This window comes from Jaculus jaculus, chromosome 3, assembly GCF_020740685.1.
Source record: "Jaculus jaculus isolate mJacJac1 chromosome 3, mJacJac1.mat.Y.cur, whole genome shotgun sequence".
Taxonomy (NCBI): Eukaryota; Metazoa; Chordata; class Mammalia; order Rodentia; family Dipodidae; genus Jaculus; species Jaculus jaculus.
The window spans coordinates 121,261,353-121,285,889 of record NC_059104.1 but is presented as its reverse complement, the minus strand read 5'-3'; the positions used below and the strand labels follow the sequence as shown (position 1 = coordinate 121,285,889).

Below are 24,537 nucleotides of genomic sequence, written 5' to 3'. Positions count from 1 at the left end.
AACTGGGCTTCAAGGAAGTTAACTAACTTCCCCTATATTTAAAGGCTATAAACACATCCTATGAATGTGGGAAGCAGCAGAATCCTTTTTCCAAATTAAATGCTACATTGAACTGCACTATGAAGTATATAAACCAACACCTGTAATATAAGGTCTTTTAAGAGTAAACTTAGGGGCTGGAGAGATGGCTTAGCAGTCAAAAGTGCTTGCATGTGAGCCTAAGAACCCGGTTCCCCAGTACCCAAATAAGCCAGATACACAAGGTGGTACCTGTGTCTGGAGTTTGTTTGTAATGGCTAGAGATCCTGGCATACTCATTCTCTCCTACTCTCTTTTTCTATCTGCTTCTTTCTCTCACTTAAAAAATAATTTTTTTAAAAGGACTAATCTTAGGACTGGGGATATAGCTCAAGAAAGGGCTTGCCAATTACAGACAATGCCCTGACTTCCATCCTCACCTCTGCAAAAGTAATAATAATCTAGCTTGGGCATGGTAGTGCAAACTTTAATCCTAGCATTCAAGAGGCAGAAGCAAAGTCGGCGTGGTGGCGCACTCCTTTAATCCCAGCACTTGGGAGGCAGAGGTAGGAGGATCACCATGAGATTGAGGCCACCCTGAGACTCCATAGTGAATTCCAGGTCAGCCTGAGCTAGAGTGAAACCTTATCTCAAAAAACAAAAACAAACAAACAAAAAAAAGGCAGAAGCAGGTGGATCCCTTGAGTTGGAGGCCACCCTGAGACTAGGCTAGAGCAAGACCCTACCTCCTTAAACAAAAATAGGACTGGAGGGATGGCTTAGTGGTTAAGGTGTTTAAAGGACCCAGGTTTGATTCTCCAGGATCCACATTAGCCAGATACACAAGAGGGCTCACATGTCTGGAGTTCGTCTACAGTGACTGGAAGCCCTGGCATGCCCATTCTCTCTTCTCTCCTCCTCTTTCTCTGTCAAATAAATAAATAAAATATTTTTTTTTAAAAAGAGAAAGAAAAACCAAAATAATAACAATAATCTTGTAACAAAGATAAATATGATAGGCTCTAATGTGTATACATTTTTGGGGAATATGTATTTTTCAATAAAATTTAAAATACTTTAACATATACTTAGAAATTTAATCTAACTCAAGTATTTTAAAATCCTGAAACATCTCAGACCTTTACAAAAAGCAATCTGAAAAGTACTGCATCATAAGTTTGTATCATAAATTTTCTACTTGAAACCTGCTTAGGTCTTTTAAGATAAAAAAATTAAGTAAGAAATAAAACTTCAATGACAATAAAATAAGAAACACAAGATAGCTGTCAGTCCACAGAATCAGCAAGTACATTATATTATATGAAATAAACAAACTTTATAATGCTTACTATTTTGTCTATGTAAGTGATGTTTGCATGGATCAATATAATAGTTTTCTTTTTAAAAATATTATTTATTTACTTATTTGTAAAGAGAGACAGAGAAAGAAAAAGACAATGTATGGGTGTGCCAAAGCCTTCTAATCACTGCAAACAAACTCCAGATGCATGTGCCACTTTCTGCATTTGGTTTTACATGGGTAGTGGGGAACCGAATGCCGGTTGTTAGGCATTGCAGGTAATTGCCTTAACCACAGTGCAATCTCTCCAATCTCTTTTATTTTTTTAAGTATTATTATTATTTTGCTGGTTGGTTGGTTTGTTTGTGTTTTCCAGGAAGGTCTTGTTCTAGACCAGGCTGAACTGCAATTCACTATGTACGTAGTCTCAGGCTGGCCTCGAACTCACGATTCTCCTACACTCAGCCTTCTGAGTACTGGGATTAAAGGAGTGTGCCACCATGCTCAGCTATATTCTTCATTTTTATTTGGCAAGTATTTTATAAAACATCAAAAATAGTCACACATACCTGATAGGAAACTCATGCGCTAGACAAGAATGGAAGGCTTGGGGGGTGGAGAGGGAAGGATGGGAGAAAAACAGACACAAAACTAAATCCAAAATGAACTGGTACCATAGAAACATTTATCCTTGAAAATAGACTAAAAATAGACTAAAAGTTATGTGGGTCACCTCTTCATTCTCTTACTGACCCAAGCAGCAAAGTTAGGTACCTTTAAATATTTTAAGGATTATCTTTACTTTGCAAAACACTGCACCAAAACTTAGAAGGTCCTTTTTGAAATAAATGTGATTTTCCTACAATATGTAATTTAGTATTCAGACAATGGATTAAACCAAATTATTTCCTTTGAAGGAAACTCCTTTTGAAGTTTCCCCAGAACTCAACACATTGCATAAATTAAGCTGCTTAAAGAAAAAAAAAGTCTTTCTTGACATATGAAGGTGAAGCCATTTCTTCATCATTAATGAGAGTTGTAACACAAAGGGTAATCGACATGGGTTGCAAGTTACTTTCATTCATCAGTTATGAACTATACTGAGCTAAAATTCAAAGTTCATGAGTCCTTTGTTTATTACATTGCACTTTATTAAGTGGAAAACAAGACAATGCAAGGAATCACATTTTGAGAGTTGTAGATGAACTTTACTTAGTTATTGTACTTTGGTTAAAAAGAAAAATGTCATTATTAGCAATCAATCCTTATGTGGTATTTTTACGATGATATAGAATTTAAGTGCCAGACACAGCTTTCTATCAAGAGTACTTAAGAAAGGCAACCTTAAAAAGCTTCCAATGTTGCCAAGTCATGTCATAACTGGCACAAACAATTCTTTTTCTGCCTTAATGCATTTCATGCCACTACATGAGTCAAAAATACTTACAGAAAACTGAAATATTGGCAGAGATATGTGCAGCAATTACATAATACAAAAACGTGAATACACATTCTGAATATATTCCTTTCTTTTAATTATGGCTGGAAGTGAGGATGCTCCTTCTAGGTAAACAGAAAGGACAAGAGGACGATATATCCTATCTGCTAATAAAGCATAATGGACCCAGAGCCACAAGTCTCTCAAAAGAAATACAGTGTGAAGTCTAAGATCAGCTCCAAATCGTTCATTAGCCAAATTTCCATAACCATTTAAAAATATTTCATCAAGGTCAATAACAACATTACTTTCCTTGATACGACTAAAAAACACAACTTGCCATTTTAACTGAGCTTAAATTTAATAAGGCATGTCTGGAAGACATTGTTTTTAGGTTAAAGACACAAAATGTCACATTGGAATCAGGAAACAATAAATTTTTTAAAGCTAAATTCAGATGATATCTAGCCCAGCAGTGAAAGAGTTAACATTGGACGGGGCTGATCTGTGCTTCTGATCCATTACATTTTTCACAAGCTGCCCTACAATGAGCTGAGCAAGTATCAACTGTAATTTGATCCCAGAGTTATGGGGAAAAAAATAACTGCACATACTCAACAAGCACATATAATAAAATTATTTTTCAAGAGAAACATATCCAATAACCTTAAAGCACATTTAATTGTTTGATCAACTTCAAATCTGCAATCCCTTTGCTGTCCTCACGCTTTCAAATAAAATTGGGGGAAAAAAAAGCAGCCGCTCTGCTGCAGGGAAAAGAGGCTTGAAAAACAACTTTGATTGGCACTTGGCCTGACCCACAGAGGAAGAAAAACAGTTTTTGGACAAAGAGCGCAAATATTTGAGCTTGCTTACTTGCTTTTTTAAAATACACAAAGAACAACCTAAAGTGACTATAGACAGAGGAATTGACAAAAGCGGCACCGTATTCATCTTAGCTTTCAGATTTGCACAGCTCAGCAATTTTAATTCATTGGTCCTGGACAAACACAAGCACCTCACCTAATGTTTTCACGGATGCAGCTAAGAAGATTGTGGAGAAGGATAAATGGATCACACTACTACTGAGGGTGGTTGTTCAAAAAAGATGAAAAATACTTCTCTGTCTAAAGAGACATTTTGTCGTCCTCTTCATCCCCCATGCCCATCCCTCAGGGAGCGATTAAGCCAAGTTAAGCTAAACAATACTGGAGTAAACTTTCTATCAGTCTCTCCGGGGAGCAGTAAGCTGACCTCGAGTCTGATTTTTCTGGATCCACAAGGGGTTGGGGGTGCTAAGGGGGGATCCCTCCAACCCACTTCAGTGTCCTCCTCCCCAAACCTCTGTCCGAGGAACTGGGAGGTCTAATAACGTTTCCCATGGGCATAAAGTTCAAGATGCCTTCATAGTTCTTTCCACCACTGAGCTGTAGCCACAGGAGGACCATCAAGGGTGTGTGAGAAGGGCGCCAGGCAGAAGCAATCCGATAAACAAAAACACCACCCCCAAGAAAGAGTTAGCCACCTCGACCGGGAACCGGGTTCCACCAGACCAAGGCTGCTCAGATTTCAGGCCAGCCTCCATCACAGCTGCGCCGCGCCAGGAGGGTCCAAGCGGTCCCTCCCTCCCAGCCCCGGGGCCAACGGGGGAGCGAGGTGGCGAGGCGCGCCGCGCCGGAGAGCCGAGCACAGCCTCCCGCAGCACCCCCAAACCCTATCCCCCGGGGACCAGCGTCCGTCCCGGCCGAGAGCTAAAGCAGCAGCGGCCGGAACCCTGCTTCGATGCCGACGTGGGGACCGTCCCCAGGAACCCCTCGGAGCCGAGCCGCCCCGGGTGTACCCGGCCGAGCCCCGAACCCCGGCCGCAAGGAAGCGCCTCTCGGGCCGGAGCTCGGGCCGAGCCGTACCTTCCGCAGCACTTTCCGGCAGTTGGTACAGAGCAGGTAGTTGGCGGCGGCCGACGGGCTGCCGCCGCTCCGGTTCATCGCGGCTGCAGACGCCGGGGGCGAGCCTCCGGTCGCGCGGGGCTGTCACTGCGGCCGGCCGCGCCGCACCGTTGCAGGGCCGGACCGGGACCAGTACCGGGACCGGTCGGCCGCGCTTCAGCCACCGCTTCCTCCCTCCGGGCAGGATGTCGAGATGGGAAGCGACGGCCCCAGAGACAGCGGCGCTGCTCAAGCGACGGCGGCGGCAGCTCCTCACCGGCCCGTTGTTCCTCCCGCCCCCATCCTCCGGACCCCCGCCCCCGCCGAGCTAGGACGAGCAGCCGCCACCGCCACCGCCGCCGCTGCCGCCGCCGCCGCCGCCGCAGCGCCTCAGTGCGGCCCCGCCCCCCGCCGCCTTCACCACCTCCACGCCGCGGCCCCGCCCCCTCCCGCCAATGGCAGGGCTCCGGCCACGCCTCCTCGGGCGCTAGCTAGCCCGCAGCCAATGAGCGGCCAGAAGCGAGGCTGAGAGCACGTCGGCCAATCACAGGGGGCAAGAACGCCTAGAATCTCCAGGCGAGTTAAGTTTATCTCCGAGGCTCCGAAGTGAAGGGAGATGAGGGGGGTGGGGTTAGATGAGGTAGGAGAGTGGGAGGGACTAATCTTTGCGGCCTCCTCCAGTAAGAGGCGAAGGGTGTGTTGTATGCAAATAAGCCTGGGAACCTAGCCCTACCCCTAGGATAAGCCGCGCCCCCCTCGTCTAGGTCCCTGCAGAAGTGGTTAGGAGTGTGAGTGAGATAAATAGCTGGAAGCTAGAGCTCGCTAGAGGGTCTCAGGCTTCTAAACAGTTCCTGATCTCCAGAGGGTGAAGGTAGGGGAGCAGGATGGAAACTAGAACGTTCCTTCCTTTAGGGTAGTGGTTCGGTTTCCTCCCGACCAACATCTAAGCTGAGCTGTAAAGAGGACGGCAGTCTTGAGTCACTTTGCATCCAGAGATCTCAAAGAACTTTATGCATCACTTTGTGAACCTTGTGCAAAACACCAGTTATACCGAGCTTGAGAGTGAAGTTTGAGGTCTTTATAACTACTCCACTTGGGGAGGGGACGCATCTTACGGTTAGAGGTTTACTCCATCTGAAGCATCCTTCCAGTTCTCTAGGTAATGAAAGTTCCTTTATCCAGCACGATTGGACTAGAAAGAGGATTATCTCTCAACCCCAAATCCTTTCCGAGGTGGCTGGTCAGAGTTCTCAGATCACAGCCCTGCAGAACAAGGAAGGTTCCTGGAACAAACCACCCCTTAAAACGGTTAGGGTTGGAACCACCTCTCCCAAAGCTTACAATGCTGAGCCAGGGCGTGAAGCGTTCGCGTTCTGGGGAGAGAAGGCAGATGTTACTTGGAAGCTCTGGCTGGAAGGGTGCGGGGCACTGGCGAGTCGGGGAGCCGGGTACCCCGAGGGTACAACCAGGGCTCGTTCCAGTGGAGCGGAAGGCAGAGTAGCCGCCCGGAGCCAGCTCCCCAGTGAGAACAAAGACAGCGCAGAGAGAGCACCTGATTGGTGCTGGGTGCTCACCGGTGTCTAGGGGCGCACAGAGAACTCGCATCCCACTGGCGCAGAGCTACAGCTCCCCACCCGGCCTTGGCAGCGACCACACAAGACTGTGGGCTATGACATCACCTGTTTTCGCTTTTTGGAACCTGATCTGTATTCTGTACTTCTCCTTTTATTTTAAAGGTCTCTAATGTAGCAAGACTTGTGAAGGCCTGCAGTTCGCAGAATGAATCTGGAGAGATGATTTTAAAAGAACCGATCTGCGGGTTTGCATTTCTTCCTTTTTATTTCATAAACGCCCCTGGATTCCTTAGGGTTTAGTGCAGTGTTACGATGCAAAAGCAGGAAGGTGCTTTTGGAGGAGATAGCAAGGTTAGCATATCAAAGCTTCTAGACCAAATGGTTCAAACTGCCACTCTCCTAGTTCCTCAACATCTGTCTCAGCTTGGTCCCTTTTAGGGACATGTTAAGCCAAGTCTGCACAAGGGAAAAAGGAAATGCGAATCTGCTATGCCAGGTTTAAGTGGACTGGAAAACCCCAAAAGGGTTATGTGATTGAATAAATGTGTAGGTCCATTTAGTTTGTGATAGCGAAAGGTTGCTTGATGCTGGGTGAACATACAACCAAGAATAGCAATGGTATGGGAAAGATACTTAACATTCAGTTAAGAGGAACTAAAAGCAAGAAAATTAAATGAAGGACGAAATTACCACATGCCCTTCATTGCAGAAAACCAAGAAATCTAGGCAAAAAGTCAGCCAGGCGCAGTTTTTCTAAGAACTGAGACACATATGTGTCCCCATTTAGTGGTAAATTTCTTGGGCTATATCCCTGGATCTGACTTTTAAAACAGATTTTATGTGACGAATTTTAAAGGAAAGGAGAAATCGAAAGATGAAGTGAATTTTTGTGCAGATTGGTCTCAAACAGTATTTTAACTTCAAATTGTTTTCTAACATAGTACTTTTTATAACCTTTTCCTTTCTTTTTTTATCCTACTAGCAAAAATCCTTTTTGCAAAAGGGTCTTTTACATTCTGCTTTGCATATGTATGTCTGTGACACTTGCATGCATATGTTTGTGCTTGGGCATATTTGTATTGTGTAGGGGGCACATGCATGTACACATACATGTGGAAACCAGAGGTTGATGTTGGAGTCTTCCTCAGTTCTCTCCAAATAATAATAATAATAATTATTATTATTAATAATAATAATTATTATTATTATTATTATTACACTGATTATCTAGACTAGCTAGCCAGTAAGCCCCACAGTTCCTTCCATCTCTGCCTCATCAGTACTGGAATTGCAGGTGTGTGTCCCATAGGGCTGGAGATCTGAACTCAGTTCCGCATACTTGTTTGACACTTTATTGACTGAGCCATCTCATTTCCCATTTACATGCTTAAATAAATAAATCCCCATGAAATGATTGCCATGAGGGTTCACACCATTGTAATTACTCCCTCTAGCAAAGGGAGGTTTAAAGGACAGATGTCTCCAATGGTCAGATACATGATGTCTAGCTCCACTACACTCCTCTAAAATTTGACATCTTTGTGTTTAGTGCCATTTATTTGACTATTAATCATGTAGTGCATTGTGACATTTCTCATATTAATACATGATGCACCTATGTTCCACTTCTGAAGTGTTCAACGGCAGTAAGCCATTTTCAGTGCATGACACCTCTTCTGGCTCATACCTTGACTTCCACCATACTCCTTCTCTCTCCTGGTGGAATCCAGCTCATAGACCTTTCCTTTCTCTTCAGTTCTTCGGTTGGGCATACTTCTTTTACTAGTAAGCTTAGATCCCATAAAGAGAATATGACTAATGGACTGATTGACTGATCCAAGATCGCACTGATAATTAGGGGGGAGGAAAAGAAAGACAGTTCTTTTGATTTCATACAGAACAGGAAGAAAGGCTACCTTTTTGTTGTCTAATATATCTAATACAAGGAAGAAATTTAGAAATTTGTAACCAATGTTGAGAACTACCTTTTATTTTTTTTTTACTAGAAACTTAGGATGATATTTTATTTTTTTAAATATTTTTATTTATTTATGAGAGACAAGGAGAGAGAGAAAGAAAGAGAGAGGAGGGACAGAGAGATAGGAATGGTGCACCAGGGACTCTAGCTGCTGCAGATGATCTCCAGATGTGCTACCTTGTACATTTGCCTTTACATGGGCCCTGGGGAATCGAACCTAGATCCTTAGGCTTTGAAGACAAGTGCCTTAACTGCTAAGCCATCTCGTCAGCCCAGGATGATACTTTATTAAACCTTATATGGTTTTAAAACTATTTTCTTAATTGTTTTACTTTGAAATGGTTTTCCAAAATGTGATTTTTTTAAAAGGGGGCTACATAAAATCACAGGGCTTGGACATACCATAGTTTTATATAATCATTATTTCATAGTTGAATATTTTAAATTGCTTCTGGTTATAGCAGTGTTGTGATAAACTCTCTAGAATGTAAGTATCTGGCAACATCTCTGACTACTAGGTGGGGAATTTCTGAGTAAAAAGGTATGGATATAATTTAAAGCTCTTTGGCAACTTGCTGAAAATATTTTGTGGAAAAGCTTAAGAAAAATACAGGTGAGAACTATTATTTGAATACACCGATATGAATACAGGTGAGAACTATTATTTGAATACACAGATATGACTGTCATTCTCCCATATAATGCCACTAATATTCAATCTATTTCTACCTCAAATGCCCTCCATCTCCTAGTCATAGACTTTTTTGTGGGGGGGGGGTGAAAGATTTCCAATTATCCATGTTCCCCTTCTAGTCCTCTTTGTTACTATCAAACTCATTACTGGGATGACTGTGCAAACTGCTTTCTCATCTGACTTTGAAGCACCAGAGGTCAGGGATGGAGTTACATTTACATTGCATTCTTGTCTTCTGGCTCAGCCTGCAGCTAAGTGCTTTTAAAAATTCTAGAGAATGAGTGTGCATTCTTATTTTTTGAAGTACACCAAAAATTCTTGTAGCATATCTCTTCTGAATCTTTAATAACACCCACAGAATCTTATAAAAGGGTTCTAATAAATATTTGTGAATGGAGGAGACTGGGGAAATAGTTCAGTAAGTAAAGTACTTGCCCTGTAAGCACCAGGACCTGAACTGGATCCCAGAACTCATATAAAAATGCAAGGCATGCTAGCACACTCCTGTAATTCCAATGCTGGGAGGCAGTAGCAAGAGGCTTGCTCACCAGCCAGTCTAGAATAGTTGGTGAGCTGCAGTCCAATGAGAGAGTCTGTCTCAAAAGAGGGTACAGCCTTCCTGAGGATGATACCTTTGGTTATCCTTTAACCTCCACACAGGTGCACATTCACACTAATGCACATGTGCATAAAAATAACTTCAGAATTGTTCGTAGAAACTACTGTTGTGGAACAAAAAGACTGGGTTTATTTCTTTATCTGTCACTGATACTTTATTTGGTATTGAATATGAAAATGACTATTGCTTAAAAGTTACTATTTTTTTTTTTTAATAGAGTGGATGTTCTTGACACATATTGGGTATAGGAAAGGGTGAGTAAAACTTTGTGTTTAGTTTTTTTGAAAGAAGACATCCAGTCAATAGTATGCTGTGACTTTTGGACTTCTAGAGATTTTTACTTTATTGATCCATGAACCTGGTCCTTATAGTCTTAGAAAGGATTTGGTAGAGAAAAATCAATTACTAAAGATATTTTTGAAAATCTGTTTCTGGGGACTATAGACCATTTTCTAATACTTTATCCCTTCCTTCCTCCCTTTCTTTTTTCCTTTCTTCCTTCCTCTGGGGACACACAAAGCATTTGGATTGAAGGAAAAGCACTGCTGTATTTACAAATTTGCAAATTCTGTAATTTGTTTCTTTTGTTTCTTGCACAAAGGAATTTGCATTTCACACAATTGTAAATTGATTGCTCCCTTAGAGCTGTTAATTAGATTTCTGCTATTTCTGCCCGCCCCCCCCACACCCATGGCCCTAGACCAATAGTATTCCACAGGGGAAATCAGAAGATCAGCTGTAAAAGCCAGGCTTTAGTTCCCATCCCCCCTCAGTCACCAACTACCACCAACAAAACTATTCTTACCAAAGATTATTTTTTCAAAAGAAGAAATGTTTGACTAAAGCCCAAATCCTATTAGCCTTCTCTCCTGCCTGACCTGCCACCCCAGAGTTTTCTGTACTTCAACCCATTGTTAGGGAGACCCCAAATGCAAGCCTATTGATAAGGGGTGGCTTTGCTTTATGGACCTAAGGTTATCCTTTAAGGGCTAGGTGAATTGGTGCAAAACTTTTTATTTTTAAATATTTATGATTTAGGAGGTCTTTTTCACACAAAAATACAAAAATATGATTTTAGTTTAAATTTGTGAAATGTGGTCACCCTGGGCTTACATAACACTCCACTTGCATGGCAACTATCTGTTGAGCTCAGTTCCAACTACTGGGTTTAGACATGATGGTCTACTCAAATCTCCGCACTCCATTGTCAGTTATAATACTTTTTGCTATTTTATTTGTAATATATTACTAACCCTTATTAGGTTTAGAGTTTGCCATCTGTATAAGCTTTTTCCAGCATCAGAATTACTGATCTGTTGATTATTACATTTAGCTTTATTATAGAATGTGTATTAACACATTAATGTTATCTCTTGACTCTAGCAAAAATTGGGGAAAGGGGCAAATGCAAGAGATATCATGGTGTATGGTAATGTCAGGTGCCTCAGCACGTGTGTGCACACAGCACAGCTGTGTAAGAACAACTACTATGTTTTTTATGCCAGTAACCCCACACTTTATCCTAACTGTGTCTACATCCCCGTTGTAACTGTTGCTTTAGAAGAAAGAGACCACGAAGGATGAATGTGTCAGGAATGGCAAGGGCAAAGAGATTCCAGAGGCCATAGCATGTGTATTGAGAGTATCTTCTTTAATAGGCTAAGAATACCAGCTCTGCAGTCAGAAATGAATTTGAGTACTGACTTTGGTTTTTCCTACATGTATGACCTTGGGCAAGATTCTAACTCTCTCTATACTAAAGTGTCTTTGACTGAAATAAGGAATAATAATGTTACCTGTCCTCAAGTATGGCTATAACAATGGAATGAGCTAACATGCTGTGTTGCTCAGCAAAGTGACCAGAGCAGTGTAGATGCAATAAATATTTGCTGCAAGTTGAAACAATATAAGGAAGCTGTGCTTTCCACATACTGTGTCACCATGTCTGATTATTTAACTTTTCTGTGTCTCAATTTTAATCATCTCCAAGAGGAGACTATTAAGATTAACTTAATCATAGGCTTGTTTCAGTGATTGAGTTGCATATAAGCATTTTAACTACTAGTTTATAAGAAATGCTATATAAGTGTTATTATTATATACTGTTACAGGAGGTTTTTATTTGCTTCTTTTCATTGAATAACTTTGATTTTTGTGAGAGTTCTCAACAGTATGAAAATCTGGAGTAGGAGACATAACAATGACAGAAAATGAAGAAATATTGGGCTTAGTTTAGTCCTGCTGTGTACTATTTGATTTTGGGATTTGGTTTTTCCAATCTGTTAAATGTCAGTGATTAAGTTGGGTCAAGGCCAGATTCAAGTTCTGTGGGGTCATAAAGTATATAATATAAGGCCTTCTTTGAAAAAAAATATAATAGCCGGGCGTGGTGGCGCACGCCTTTAATCCCAGCACTCGGGAGGCAGAGGTAGGAGGATTGCCATGAGTTCAAGGCCACCCTGAGATGACAGAGTTAATTCCAGGTCAGCCTGGACCAAAGTGAGACCCTACCTCGAAAAACCAAAAAAAATAAATAAATAAATAATAATGCTATGGATGCAAAATTAGTTTTAATAGGGCTGGAGAGATTAAGGCACTTGCAAAGCCAAAGGACTCAGGTTTGATTCCCCAGGACCCCTGTAAACCATATGCACAAGGTAGTGCATGTGTCAGGAGTTTGTACTGGCTTGAGGCCCTGGTGTTTCCTCCCTCTCTCTCTCTCTCTCTCTCTCTCTCTCTCTCTCTCTCTCTCTGTATCTGCTTCTCTCAAATAAATAAAAATAAAATACTTAAAAATAAAAAAAGTTATAATAACCAATACTTACTTAAAACCAGAAACAAAATCAGACATATTTAAAGCTGAAAAATAACACTCAAATAATAAAATCCAGATAAATAACAAAAAAATTTAATTGCCTGAAACATCTTTATTTTGTTATTTCATTATATTATTGGGACTGAATATTCTGATTTCCTTTGCCCATATAACAGTTATACTTGCAGTACTATCATCTTTAGAAAGAATGAGAGGATATTCAGTCTTTTTCTTGACATATATTCTCAAAACTCTGAACCCTGAAATATACATTATGAAATGGCCTCCAGTCCTACCTTTGTGACAATGCATTGGCCTGCTGAGCAAGGAAAAACTTTTGTGAAGCCATTATTCCATTGGAACTATTAGAAGCGACAGTGATCTCCATGAAGACCATTCATTATACCCAGGCTAAAAGTATCCCAATCTCAGGCTTCTCTCAGCAGGATGGACAAAGATACCCCAGATCTCTAAGGCCTGCAAGCATGAGGAAAAACAGGATGAGGGGTGAATTTGAAAACAAAAGGACTATGGTCTTTGCCAAGAGGCGGCAAAATGCTTTCTTTTGAAATTTAATTAAAACATAGGAATTTATGGCATGGTCCTCTCTCAGTGCCAAGAAAGGGCAATCCAGTGAGGAATCCTAAAGTTGGCTCCACTGGGAACATCTTTCTCTTTCTTTCTTCCTTCCTTCCTTTCTTTCTTTCTTTTTTTTTTAGGCAGGATCTGGCTGTAGCCCAGACTCCTTGGAATTCACTATGTAGTTGGAAGGTGGCCTCAACTCAAACTCACAGTGATCCGCCTCCTTCTGGGATTAAATTTAATCTGCTGGGATTAAAGCTGAGTGCCACCATACCCAGCCTGTTGGGAATGTTTTTTCCCATTAGTCTGTCCATGTCCTTAGTACCACAAAGTTACTGTCCCAAATTCTTTTGAGAAGGATATGATATTATAGGTGGCAAATTGCATCTATAATGTCCTTCTGTGACAGAAATAGTTTATTATTTTATAGAAAGATCACTGTGGAATACATTAGCTATCAAAGTATTAGAAAAGAAAGATAGACTAAAACATAGATATCTACATGAGAATAAGTTAGTTTGGGAATGGACGGATGAAAGGATGTAATCATCTGCATTGCTACTTTCCGAGACTTTGACTGTAACTAGGATACATCCAGACTTTGAACATCTTCACTGTGAGTCTCACTCATGTGAGTGTTACCAGTACTTGACTTCTTTGATGTGCTTTCAAACTGAGTTAGTGGGATGATATGTTAACTAGAAATCAAGAGAACATACTATTTTTTGCCAACAAAGTTCCCAAATGGTCTTCAAATTGTAAACATATTTTCTTGCAAGGAAAAAGTGGCCTTGTTAACAAGAAGATAGCATTTTTATTTATATAGATATGTATTTAAAAATTATTTATTTATTTGAGAAAGGGAGATAAAGAGAGAGAGAGAGAGAGGCAGAGGCAGATAGAGAATGGGTACACCAGGGCCTCCTAGCCACTGCAAACAAACTCCAGATGTACGTACCACCTTGTGCATCTGGCTTTACATGGGTATTGGGGAATTGAACCTGGGTCCTTTGGCCTTGCCAGCAAGAGCCTTAACACTAAATCATTTCTCCAGCCCTAACTAAGTATTTTTAAAGAAGATAATCTCATAGCTGGACATGGTGGCACATGCCTTTAATCCCAGCACTTGGGAGGCAGAGATAAGAGGATTGACATGAGTTTGAGGCTACCCTAAGACTACATAGTGAATTCCAGGTCAGCCTGGGCAAGAGTGAGACCCTATCTCAAAAAAAAAAAAAAAAGATAATCTCTGTACCAATAATTGTGGACAACAAAGATAGCACTTCAGATCAGTTGTTTGCGGTGATGCATTCCTACATGAATACTATGCTTGGAATGGCAACAGCATCTTTTAAGAATCTAAAAGGCTGTGTGTTTGGAATGATATGGATTTAAATATGTGCTATCCAAACATTCCTGTTTTCAGGCTCTTATTTTATGAACCCTTATCAAATAGTAAATCCTGGTGATAAAATTAACAAAGGAGATTTATAATTGAATAAGATAAAATATAATTTCATTGGTAAGAAGATAAACAGAGAAAAAAATTAGGAAAGAGCTCAGAAAGGTCTTATGGACATTTAGGTCTGAAAGTAGATGCCTTTTCATCGTAGTGTTGGAGACATTTGAAGCAGAGGTTTTGATGTGCTTCAATGCAAATTTCAATGTCAACAAAAAGCTGGGATTAACTCTATAAGTACTAGAGAATAATACAGAGCAGTATATGATGTGATCACTGCTAGTTCTATGTTTATGACTTAGTTCATTCTTAAGTTCATGCATTCATTCACTCAGTGTATGTTTGTGGAGTGCTTACTCTGTGCCTGATACTTACCTTTCATAGACGTAGAGTGGTGAACATGAGAGTCAGAATTTAAAGCCTAGCCAAGAAAATGGACCTTAAACAAGTAACACCAATAGTGAGTGCCACAGTGGCAAGACAGAGGCAAAGGGACTATAAGGTGGTCTAAGCCTCCCAGATGAAATGAGGTGTAGTAGACTGCCTCTTCCACTGTCTCCAACGGTGACTCCAAGGCATTCTGTCCAGTAAGTGTTTTCATGTACAACTGTAATCTCAATGTCTTAGTTTGCCTTTTTAATATAGCTCATGCTTCATTTTCAAAATGCCCATTGACCCTCACTTTGTCCATTGCAGCAGACAAACTTCTATGCAGTGTGAAATCCCTTAGTTATTTTCTAAAAGTACTATCCCTAATAAGAATTCACCATAATTAGAAAAAAAAAAACCTCAACTTTTCCTGATAAAAAATATCACTTAACTTTATTATCTCATATTTAGCTCACCACACTTCGGAGTTTAATTTGCATATATACAAGTTATATGCACATATTACTTATAATATGCCCATCTACATTGACTGTAATGTAATTGAAAGTATACCATTTAAACCCCTGATCTCACTAATCCTCATAATAGAATGGTCCTGATAATCGTTGTAGATATGTAATTGACCCAATCACTAGCATGCCAGGAACTTACTATGTGCCAATCATTATCCAATAACCTGCATACATTATCTTATCTTGACTAATACTTATAAACCCGCCATGAATGTTATCTTCATTTTGCATATGATTTATAGCAATGAAAGTTTGGCCAGAGTCACAATTATTATAAGAAAGAGTTGTGATTTGAACCTGGAGTTGTACTGCTTGATGCCAACTGTGTTTACAGTGTTATGTGACTACCTTGACACTATTAAGTCATTATAAATTTAGTCATTGTAAATACTCTTTGAATGAATTCTTTGTGTTAGGCTATCAAACTGTCGGGTCAATTGATTTAGGTCTTCCATACATTCAACAAATATATCTGGGGCACCTCTGTGAATTCTACTGAAATAAAAACAATGGGATTAAGCAAAGAAGTATTCACCACTCCCAGTTCTAACTTACTGTTTCCCACTGGCATGTTACTCTAAAATGAAGCAATTGGATGATCTTTGGGTAAGGAAAATGCTTTTGTTTGCACTCTAAGCTAAATCCAAATGCTTGAGATGTAGGTCTGTAGACTGCTTAGTACTGGGCTGGTCATGTAGACAAAGTGATGGATATGAATGAAATAAAAGTTTATAAAGTTGAGGGGAAAGGCTGTTTCTGTTCTCACATGCTAGATCATGGCAAGCCCATGTCTAGTGCAATTAGTGGGAAGGGCTCCAGTGAGGAAGAAGATGAATAAGTTGGTTTTTATATGATCTCTCATCCATATCCTCTAAGGAAATATTTTTTGCTAGTGAGTGATTGTATAGTTACATTCTTATACTATGCTCTACCATGTCCTTGCCCCTTGTCTCACATAAACACTTGAAAACACCTATTCTTTTTTTTGTTTTATTTTGTTTTGTTTTGTTATTGGTGTTTCAAGGTAGGGTCTCACTGTTGCTCTAGCCCAGACTGACTAAGAATTCATTATGTAGTCTTAGGGTGGGTTCTAACTTACAGGGATCCTCCTACCTCAACCTTCCCAGTGCTAGCCTTAAAAGTGTGCACCACTACTCTTGGCAAAACACCCATTCTACAGCCTGCCATCATCTGTATGGATGGTTTCAAATGGCAGAGCCAATCAGATTCCTTTCTTATAAATTTGGCATTGGGACACTAAGATAAGAAGCCAGTTGGCAGCAAAGTTAGATTGGGAAAGGATGTCATGAACCATATGCAAACTCTATCAGAACAGATAGGGAGGAAAGGGTGAGGAAGCTGATTAGGGAGAGAGGATGGGGTCATGCACAGAAAGAGGGTGCCAGTTTTAGAGTTGTCTTACATTCTGGCATCTTTCTACTTATACTTACTGTGTATCGTGCAATAATTCTTTCCAAAATCTAATCCCGTCTTGCTAGTAGTTTTGTGATGTAACTGTATCTTTGTTTCTTTCAACTAAATGAAGCAGTCTTTCTTCTTTGATGTTAAGTACCTCTAAATGTGAGATAAACTCTTAGTACTCATTAGTACATGGATGTGAAATTAAAATAATCCAGAAGAAAGAACTAGAATTTACTGGGCCAGAAATCCCCTTGTTAGTTTTTGCACATTAAAAAAACAAAACAAAACAACAACAACAACAAAACTTACAGTTTCATTAAGATAGTATGCTGCTTTCTTTTGTTCCTGGTTGGAGATCAGTGAACCTAGTCCCCAAAGTGCTTCTCTCTAGGCTTAATAGTTAAGTGATTCTCATATATCTCTGTGGTCAATTGCCTCAAAAAAGAAATGACAAGAAGTTTGCTCTTTTGCTTATTTCCCTTTGTTCAGACTTAATGTCAGCAGCCCTGGTTGAATGATTAGAATTTATGAACCCAGAAGATAAAAACAAAAGAAAACAACAAAAAATGAAAACAACCAAAAATCAAGGTTAAATTTCTTCAAAAGTTTCTGAGAATTAGATAGCCCAGAAAACGAAACAAAACAAAACAACAACAACAACAAAAAAAAAAACAGCATGAGTAATGATAGTTTTGTGTCAGGTCTGCAGGTTCATCACCATTGTGATATAAACAGGCCCAGATTTGTACAAGATGGAGGATGTTTTATTATGGAAATACAAATGTATAAGGAAGTTTTCATTTTATCCAATTTTCTAAATGTGGAATGTGTCTGAATAGGAAATGGATCTATTTCTGTAGAGCCAATCACTAGCAACGATGGGGTGGTTTAAAATGATAATCTCAGCAAATCAGACTCTTTTTCTTGGAAATTTGTCATTAGGAAATGAAGATACAAAGCCAGTTGGCAACAAAGTCAGACTTGAGACGATGTCATAAACCATACGCAAACTGTATGAGAACAGACAGGGATGAGAGGGTGAGGAGGCTGGCTGGGGAGGGAGGCTGGGGCCGCGCACAGAAAGAAGGCGGAGATGGCTGCAGGAGAGCTGATCTCAACAGATCTGCAATTTCCCACTATTGCTTTTCTACATTTATATTCCTTGTCTTTACTGGAGAATTTCTCTCTCTCTCTCTTTCTCTCTCTCTCTTTCTCTCTGTGTGTGTTCTCTGTCTCGTCTCTTGTCTATACTTTTATTCTGGACTCCTTCTGGGATCACTACCCCTTGAACCCATTTTCATCTCCTGTGTGACATAGTTCTTAGGCTTTGCAAGCCTTTGAAAAACAAAGGAGGTAATTCTCTTGCCAGAAGGTCTCTTCTTTGCAGGTATGATGAAGACTAGAAAATGGTCTCCTTGGCAATGCAAGAAAGATTGTGGTTGTGCTGGCCTAGTTCTCGATGAGATAGTACTGCAAGTTGTTTTGTTCTGTAGGTTTAAGGCCTGTCAGATTGTATTTTCTCCTTCTCAGTAAAGACAGAGATTCCCATGTCTGTGGGGAACTAGGAAGCATGGAAAGGCAAACACTCCCATATTGTACAAGTATAGCTGTAGCTGAAACCTCAAATGGATCAAGTAGGACTTCTGTGAAGATGAACTGAAAGGTCTTTTGTTATTTATATCTACCTCAATATTGTATAATCTAGGCACTGTTTAAAAAAACTATGAAGTTTATCTTGTAGTACTTTATACAATTTTTGTAAGGATTAAGTGAAAAAATATATGTAGAGGAGATAGAACAGTGTCCTTCCAATTATGGACAGTCAATAAGTGTTAACTTTTATTATTTGAAAACTCATATGGCAATCATATTTCTTTCAGAAGCAAGTGGAATATGCTTGAATTTTATTATTTAGGCTCCCTAATACCATTTACCAGGGCAGTTTGTTTCAGTTTAAAAGGCTTCAAGTGCTTGATAACATGCAGGATTTATCATTAAGCATTTTTATTGTGCTTGTGTTTGCAAAATATACTTTTGTCTCTGTGGATCTATCCAATCACATTCTAAGATGGAGACTTTAGTATCGCAGTATTGTTGAACAATGAAAAGCAAAGTGTATGCAGAAACTAAATGACAACAATGTATCTCTCTAATCTCTAGAGGAAAGTTAAGTCTAAAATTTGGGTTTGCATATGTATACAGGTGTCTGTGACACACACATATATATGCATTCATGTGTCTTGCTCTCAACAAATGTTCTTTACTATGCTAAAGATAGCAATCATTCTATAAGCATTTAGCTAAAGAGTTGCGGTTTGCCAGCTAACGAAAAGGAAATATTATTCCCACTGGACAACTGGAAACTTGAGATAGAGTGCTTTGGAATAATTCAAGAGCTTCGCCTACAAGTTACAGCTAATGATTCCAGTTTTACTCTGCAGGAGGCAGCTGCCTTTTGTGATAGGAACAAAATCACAAAAGTTAATATTCCCAGTGTGTTCTCATGACTCAAGCAGGAACCTGGCTCTATTGTAAGTAAGTCTGGGCTGCAGGAGACCTCTGGTACAATGGACAGAAAGTATGGGAAGCCAGTCCCCAAGTACCCAGGTTCTGTCTGTGTCTTATGTGGTCATCTGTTTATTGAAGTCTGTTAGCCTATACCGGTCATCAGATAAACACCTGATTTGTTTTCTGGTTGTTTATAAAACTAAGAAACCAGGCTACAGGATATTTACACTGCTGTTTATCACAACATTGTCTACAAGAAGAGATAAGCAATTCATCTGCCAAATATATGGTACCCTATCAATTATGAGTATCCATGAACAAGGTCAACAAGGTCACTGCGTTACTGGATCATAAGTAAGTGACTGTTTTTTCAGCTAATGATGCAGCTCATTGAGGCTTATTCCTCCTTCTTCAGATTTATGAGCATCACAGCAGCCTTTCTCCTGTATCTCCGTCCATTGTATAGTGGCCTCTCAACATTGCTGTCAAGACTTCTGAAGTGAGAAGTGGATTCCTCAGAGCCCATAGATCCCAAAAGCATGTTAGCTGTTCTGATGGTGTGACCACTGGATCTGGGTTTTCATAAGCATTTTCAACAATATGACATGATTACAAGGCTTTTAGTGTCCCTGGCCTTTCACCTGCCCACTTTTCTGATTTGCTTCCAATTGTTCATGTTCCAGTCTCCTTTTCCTTTTATGAGTCTGCTTCTTTCTACATCATCTGCCCTACTTCCTGCTGCCTTCTACTATATATAGCAAATTTCCAAACCCCGGTAGCTTTGCTCTATTGTTCAGGCTATACTCAAAAGTCATCCACATTATTCTGGAAGTAGATTTGCTTAATGAGATGGTTTTGCAGCAAAAAGCTGAGAAATGATTTACCTAACTAAACGTGGCCAGCTTGCTCCCTGTAGTTCATGAGCCTTCCAGAGATAGTGATTCTGTATCTTGTGCTGAATTGTGAGTAAATTCTTGAGGGTTACCGCTGGCTCTGTCCATGAAGTGATTATCAACCCCAGGCATATTCCTCTGAAAGGGAAGGCCCCCTCCCCCCCGCTTAGACTGTAAACTCCATGAGGTTACACTTCTATCTAGATTCTGTCCTTTTGTCAGAGACCATGGAATGGAGCCTCTCCGAGGCATTCCAGTGGATGAAGCTGCTAGGTTAGTGCTGCTTTTTAACAAGGCTCTTTCCTATCGGAAACATAGATGGGGCTGAGGAGACTTGTATATATACAGAAAAAAAACATCATTGTATATATACAGAAAAAAAAACATCATTGCGTCCCTCATGGGGCTTTGTATGAACATGAATGTCATGAATTTCTGAGGATCTAAATATATCTCAGAGAAAAGGATTAGGAGCAAGCTAGAAATATCTTAAAATAACAGGAATAGCTACAAAATAAATGATAGTGGATAGAGAGATACATATCTTGAAAAATTTATAGAAATATGACTATCTACCTGAACCTTAAGTATTTTCTCTGGACTTTAGCACTGTTATTCCTAAAAAAATTATAAATAAGAAGGAAGTAAGGAAAAAAATACAAAAAGGCAGAAGAAAAGATTAAGATTAGATAAGATTACAACTTAAAAATGTTGTGAGGTTATTTTAAATGATCAAAAAATTATAGAACATAAATAAAACAGATTTTTATCCTCTCTTTTGGGAATGAGACTTGCCATAGTACAAAGAACTTAAACATAAAATCTATTGTGAGAATATATATGTGTACATTTATATAAATATGCATTTTAAAATTCAACAAGGATCTATAGTTTTCATCAAATTTGGGCGTGATAGCACAAAACCTCTTTTTGTGCGGCAAACCTGACAGAATGGCCTTTTTTTTTTTAATGAGAAAGAGCAAAAGAGAGAGTGAGAACAAGAAAGAACAGGCATGCCAGGGCCTCCAGCCACTGCAATTGAACTCCAGGTGTGTGTGCTACCTTGTGTACAAGTGAGACCTTGCACATGCATTACTTTGTCTGACTGGCACATGGGATTTAGGGAGTTGAACATGGGTCCTTAGTCTTCTTAGGCAAGTGCCTTAACTCTCCATCTCTCCAGCCCTCCAAAACCTTTGTAAACTTCTTGATTATAACATTATAATTATATCCCAATAACATTTTAATTATGTGTTTATAAATTATAATTTTGGATTGATTTTCTATAAAATTTGTAAACACTTTTAATGGAACAGGCATTATGCTCAACATATGTATTATTTAATTCTAAGTTCATCATGCCATTGCTTCACAGAGGCATGGGTTACCTTCTCAGTCACACAATGAACAAGAGCTAAAATACCAGCTCTGGCCAAAGCAGCATTCCCTGATTGCATTTATTATGTAGGACCACCTTTTGGGTAGACAGAACATTTGTCATGAACCAAAGCCTTGTAGTGGTAGCTATCACTGTCCCTTTTATTCAGTCTTTATGTAATAACTGCTTTCTAAACATCCTAAACCCTCACTCACTCAAACAGCCTTCATTGAACAGTTGAAGCCTAGAAGCAAACTCTGCAGACTGTTCACCTCAAGCTTTTTCCATTGCATAGTAAGGCTTGTGGTAAGCAGAATTTTATCTTAACTGTCTATTCTAGACGGCATAAATGGACGACCATACATCTGGGTAGTTTCCAGGAAATTCATTCTGAGCACTGAATGGTCCTGGCCCTGCTCCAAAACTTTACTAACCTTCCACAAATTGTGATTCCAGACACGTGTATACCTTGGCCCTCAGGATAATGGAAGCCACAAAGAGGTAGAAATTAAAATGTCAGCCCAGCTGGGCCCCCAGTGTGGGCCAACAATTACAATGGAGCCCATTGCCTGAGAGGAAGCCACCCTAGGTTTCCTGAAGAACAGAGTCGTCACAGCCATGTTCTAGATGCTTCACTGCTGTAATTACGCTGTGCTGACTGTCAGCAGAAACCAAGGTCTTAATAAGCAAGCAATCAAGGAAAATTTAACGAAGTGAAAAGAATGGATTGAATTCTGGTGAGCTTGTCTTTCAGCTACCGTTGCATACTGCAAAATGCTTGGCAGAGCCTGGAGAGACAAGACAAGGAAGATAAAACATTCAAATTCTCTATGGAGAAAAGAGGATCCCTCAGTCCTCCTCAGGTACTTCAGACCCTGAGGACAAGTAGTAGGCCATGTCACTACAGGTGGAAGAAGAGAATGTCCACAGCTTTGAAGGACTGGGGCAAAAGTTCAAAGGGTCATCCTGAGAAATAAGAGAAAGTGAAGGCTACTGCCTTGCCTTGGGTTGATTGTGTGAGAATTGGGACAGCGCTATCTTTTCATTTGTTCATTTTCATCATGTAATAGCCCCAGCCACTGGCTGGAGCTACTCATTTTACCGGAAGTAATCTGCTGTGATTTCTGTGCCTTGGAAGGTGTTGATTTCAGCGACTGCACTGGCACATTTGTGAGTCTTTGCTAGACCAGAGACTGTGCGCTCAGGCACGTAGACAGTTCTTCTGATGGACAGAGAAAACCAGAGAAGGCTCCAGCAACACAGCCTGCTGTCCATGTGCATCATGACTGGAGAGGTGGCCAGTCAGGTTAACAAAGAAAACTGACACCTAGTCACGGAGGAGCTTAAGGAACCTGCATCTCCGTTCAACAGTACAAAGACAGGTTATTTTCCAACATGCTTATTCCCTGCTTGTGATTGTTTACTTAGTTTCCTTCTCCATAAGATTATAGACTTTGTGAGGACTGGTTTCTTCTTTCATTCTATCATCAATAAAATATTTCTAGAAGAAATAAATTAATGCAGAAAAGTCATATAGTCTCTGTGAATGTTTATCAGGTTAGGAGAATATGCATTCATTGCTGGGAGTTTTTAACGAGCAGTGGTTACACACTGCATTTGTAGGATGTGTGGACGCCCCCTTGAGCAGAGCTGGCAGCCTGGGCGGAGGTGGCTAGTCTACATTATGGTAGGCCACTGCTATCAGTATCTCCCAGCACTCAATCCTTTCAGGGAACACTGGGCAGTCTGTGTCTGGGTGGTTGGGTTGCTCCTTCACTCTCAGCCTTGTCATTGCCATTGTCCTCTTGCTGTGGGACCTTCTTCTCCAGGTATATTGGGTCTTCCTTGGAGCCACATGGCTTTGTTCAGCCACAGTCCCAGCTTATCTTGTCAGAAGAGAGCTATGGTGGGAGGCTGGCTATGCATTGATCAGAAGGAATGACCTGGACCTGGGGGGCTGTCACTGTAGCTACCCAAGAGGAAGCAGATATTGAGGCTAGGAAGAGAAGGCAAAGGATAAGGGTTTGTTTGTTGCCAGTGAAGCCAGTTAATTACCCACAGCTTTAATTTTTTTTAATGTTAGTTGCCACAAAAAAACACACTAATCCAGAGACTATGTGGCTTCTATAATTTTCAATAAAAGATAATTTAGAAGGCTCTTCATGTAACATCTGAATCTTGCTAGAAAATATATTGGGCTGAGTCCTGCTGCCCTAGATGTAATTTCTAGTTGCTAGAGGTACACATAACACACCATGCAATCTCTCTTCAATGTGACAACTCCCTATGGAGACAGTGACTATGACTCATGTGTTCATTCTTACATTCAATAAATATTTATTGAGCACTTACTATATGTAGATTCCTCTTTCCTCCAGATTGTTTATTTTACTAGGCCAGTCTTTTAGCTGTTTCTCACATCAAAAGGATTCTGTACCAGCACTACTATTCTGTTCCAAAACCCAACTTTCCTATCTCCTCTTCTTATATACAGTACATACAGTATTTGCTTTTGTTTTCAATTCAGAATTTTACATCTTCTGGTTTCAGGCATCCTCCAAGTCCACCATACCTTTCTGAATCTTGCTTCAGTCATCACTCTACTAGCTCCTTCTTCCAACTTCCTGCTACATGCAGATTTGCTGAACAATTTCTTTTTTGTTAACCTAAAACCCTTCTTAAAACATTGGTGACAGGCCTTAAGGGTTCCTTAGACTCTTTGCATCCCAGTAGTAGAAATTCCCTTCCAGGCAATAATTGATCAATGAGTTAATACAAGTTCAAGTGCCAGTGGCATTATCTTCCCCTAAGACCCATCTCTATCTTGTAGCTAGAGATAAATGCCCTACTTCTGAGCACCCATAGCACCTGTGAATTCCCACTTAACAGTTCTTCTAGTTTTGTTATAGACCTGGCCATCCCTAGGGACTGCTGTTCTATTGCTCTCCATTGTGTGACAGTACAGTGTGCTGCAGATGATGGACAATCAATAAACATCTTCAGGGTAACTTAATACGTACCATTTCTACACA

General features: G+C 40.2%; 1 protein-coding gene and 1 long non-coding RNA gene across 2 annotated transcripts in view; one reads left to right on the top strand and one right to left on the bottom strand.

Annotated features, from left to right (window-relative positions):
- Sesn3 (sestrin 3) overlaps positions 1–4,782 on the bottom strand; it is a 73,303-nt gene extending 68,521 nt beyond the window's left edge. The window contains exon 1 of the mRNA XM_004661923.2: positions 4,664–4,782. Coding sequence (XP_004661980.1) covers positions 4,664–4,741 — 78 coding nt within the window. The 5' untranslated portion in view covers positions 4,742–4,782. The remainder of the gene's footprint in view (positions 1–4,663) is intronic.
- Positions 4,783–5,518: 736 nt separating this feature from the next.
- LOC123459226 lies at positions 5,519–22,346 on the top strand. Its single transcript, XR_006636112.1, has 3 exons — positions 5,519–5,840; positions 6,418–6,500; positions 21,962–22,346. It is a non-coding gene; the product is annotated as an uncharacterized LOC123459226 (long non-coding RNA).
- Positions 22,347–24,537: the final 2,191 nt, after the last annotated feature.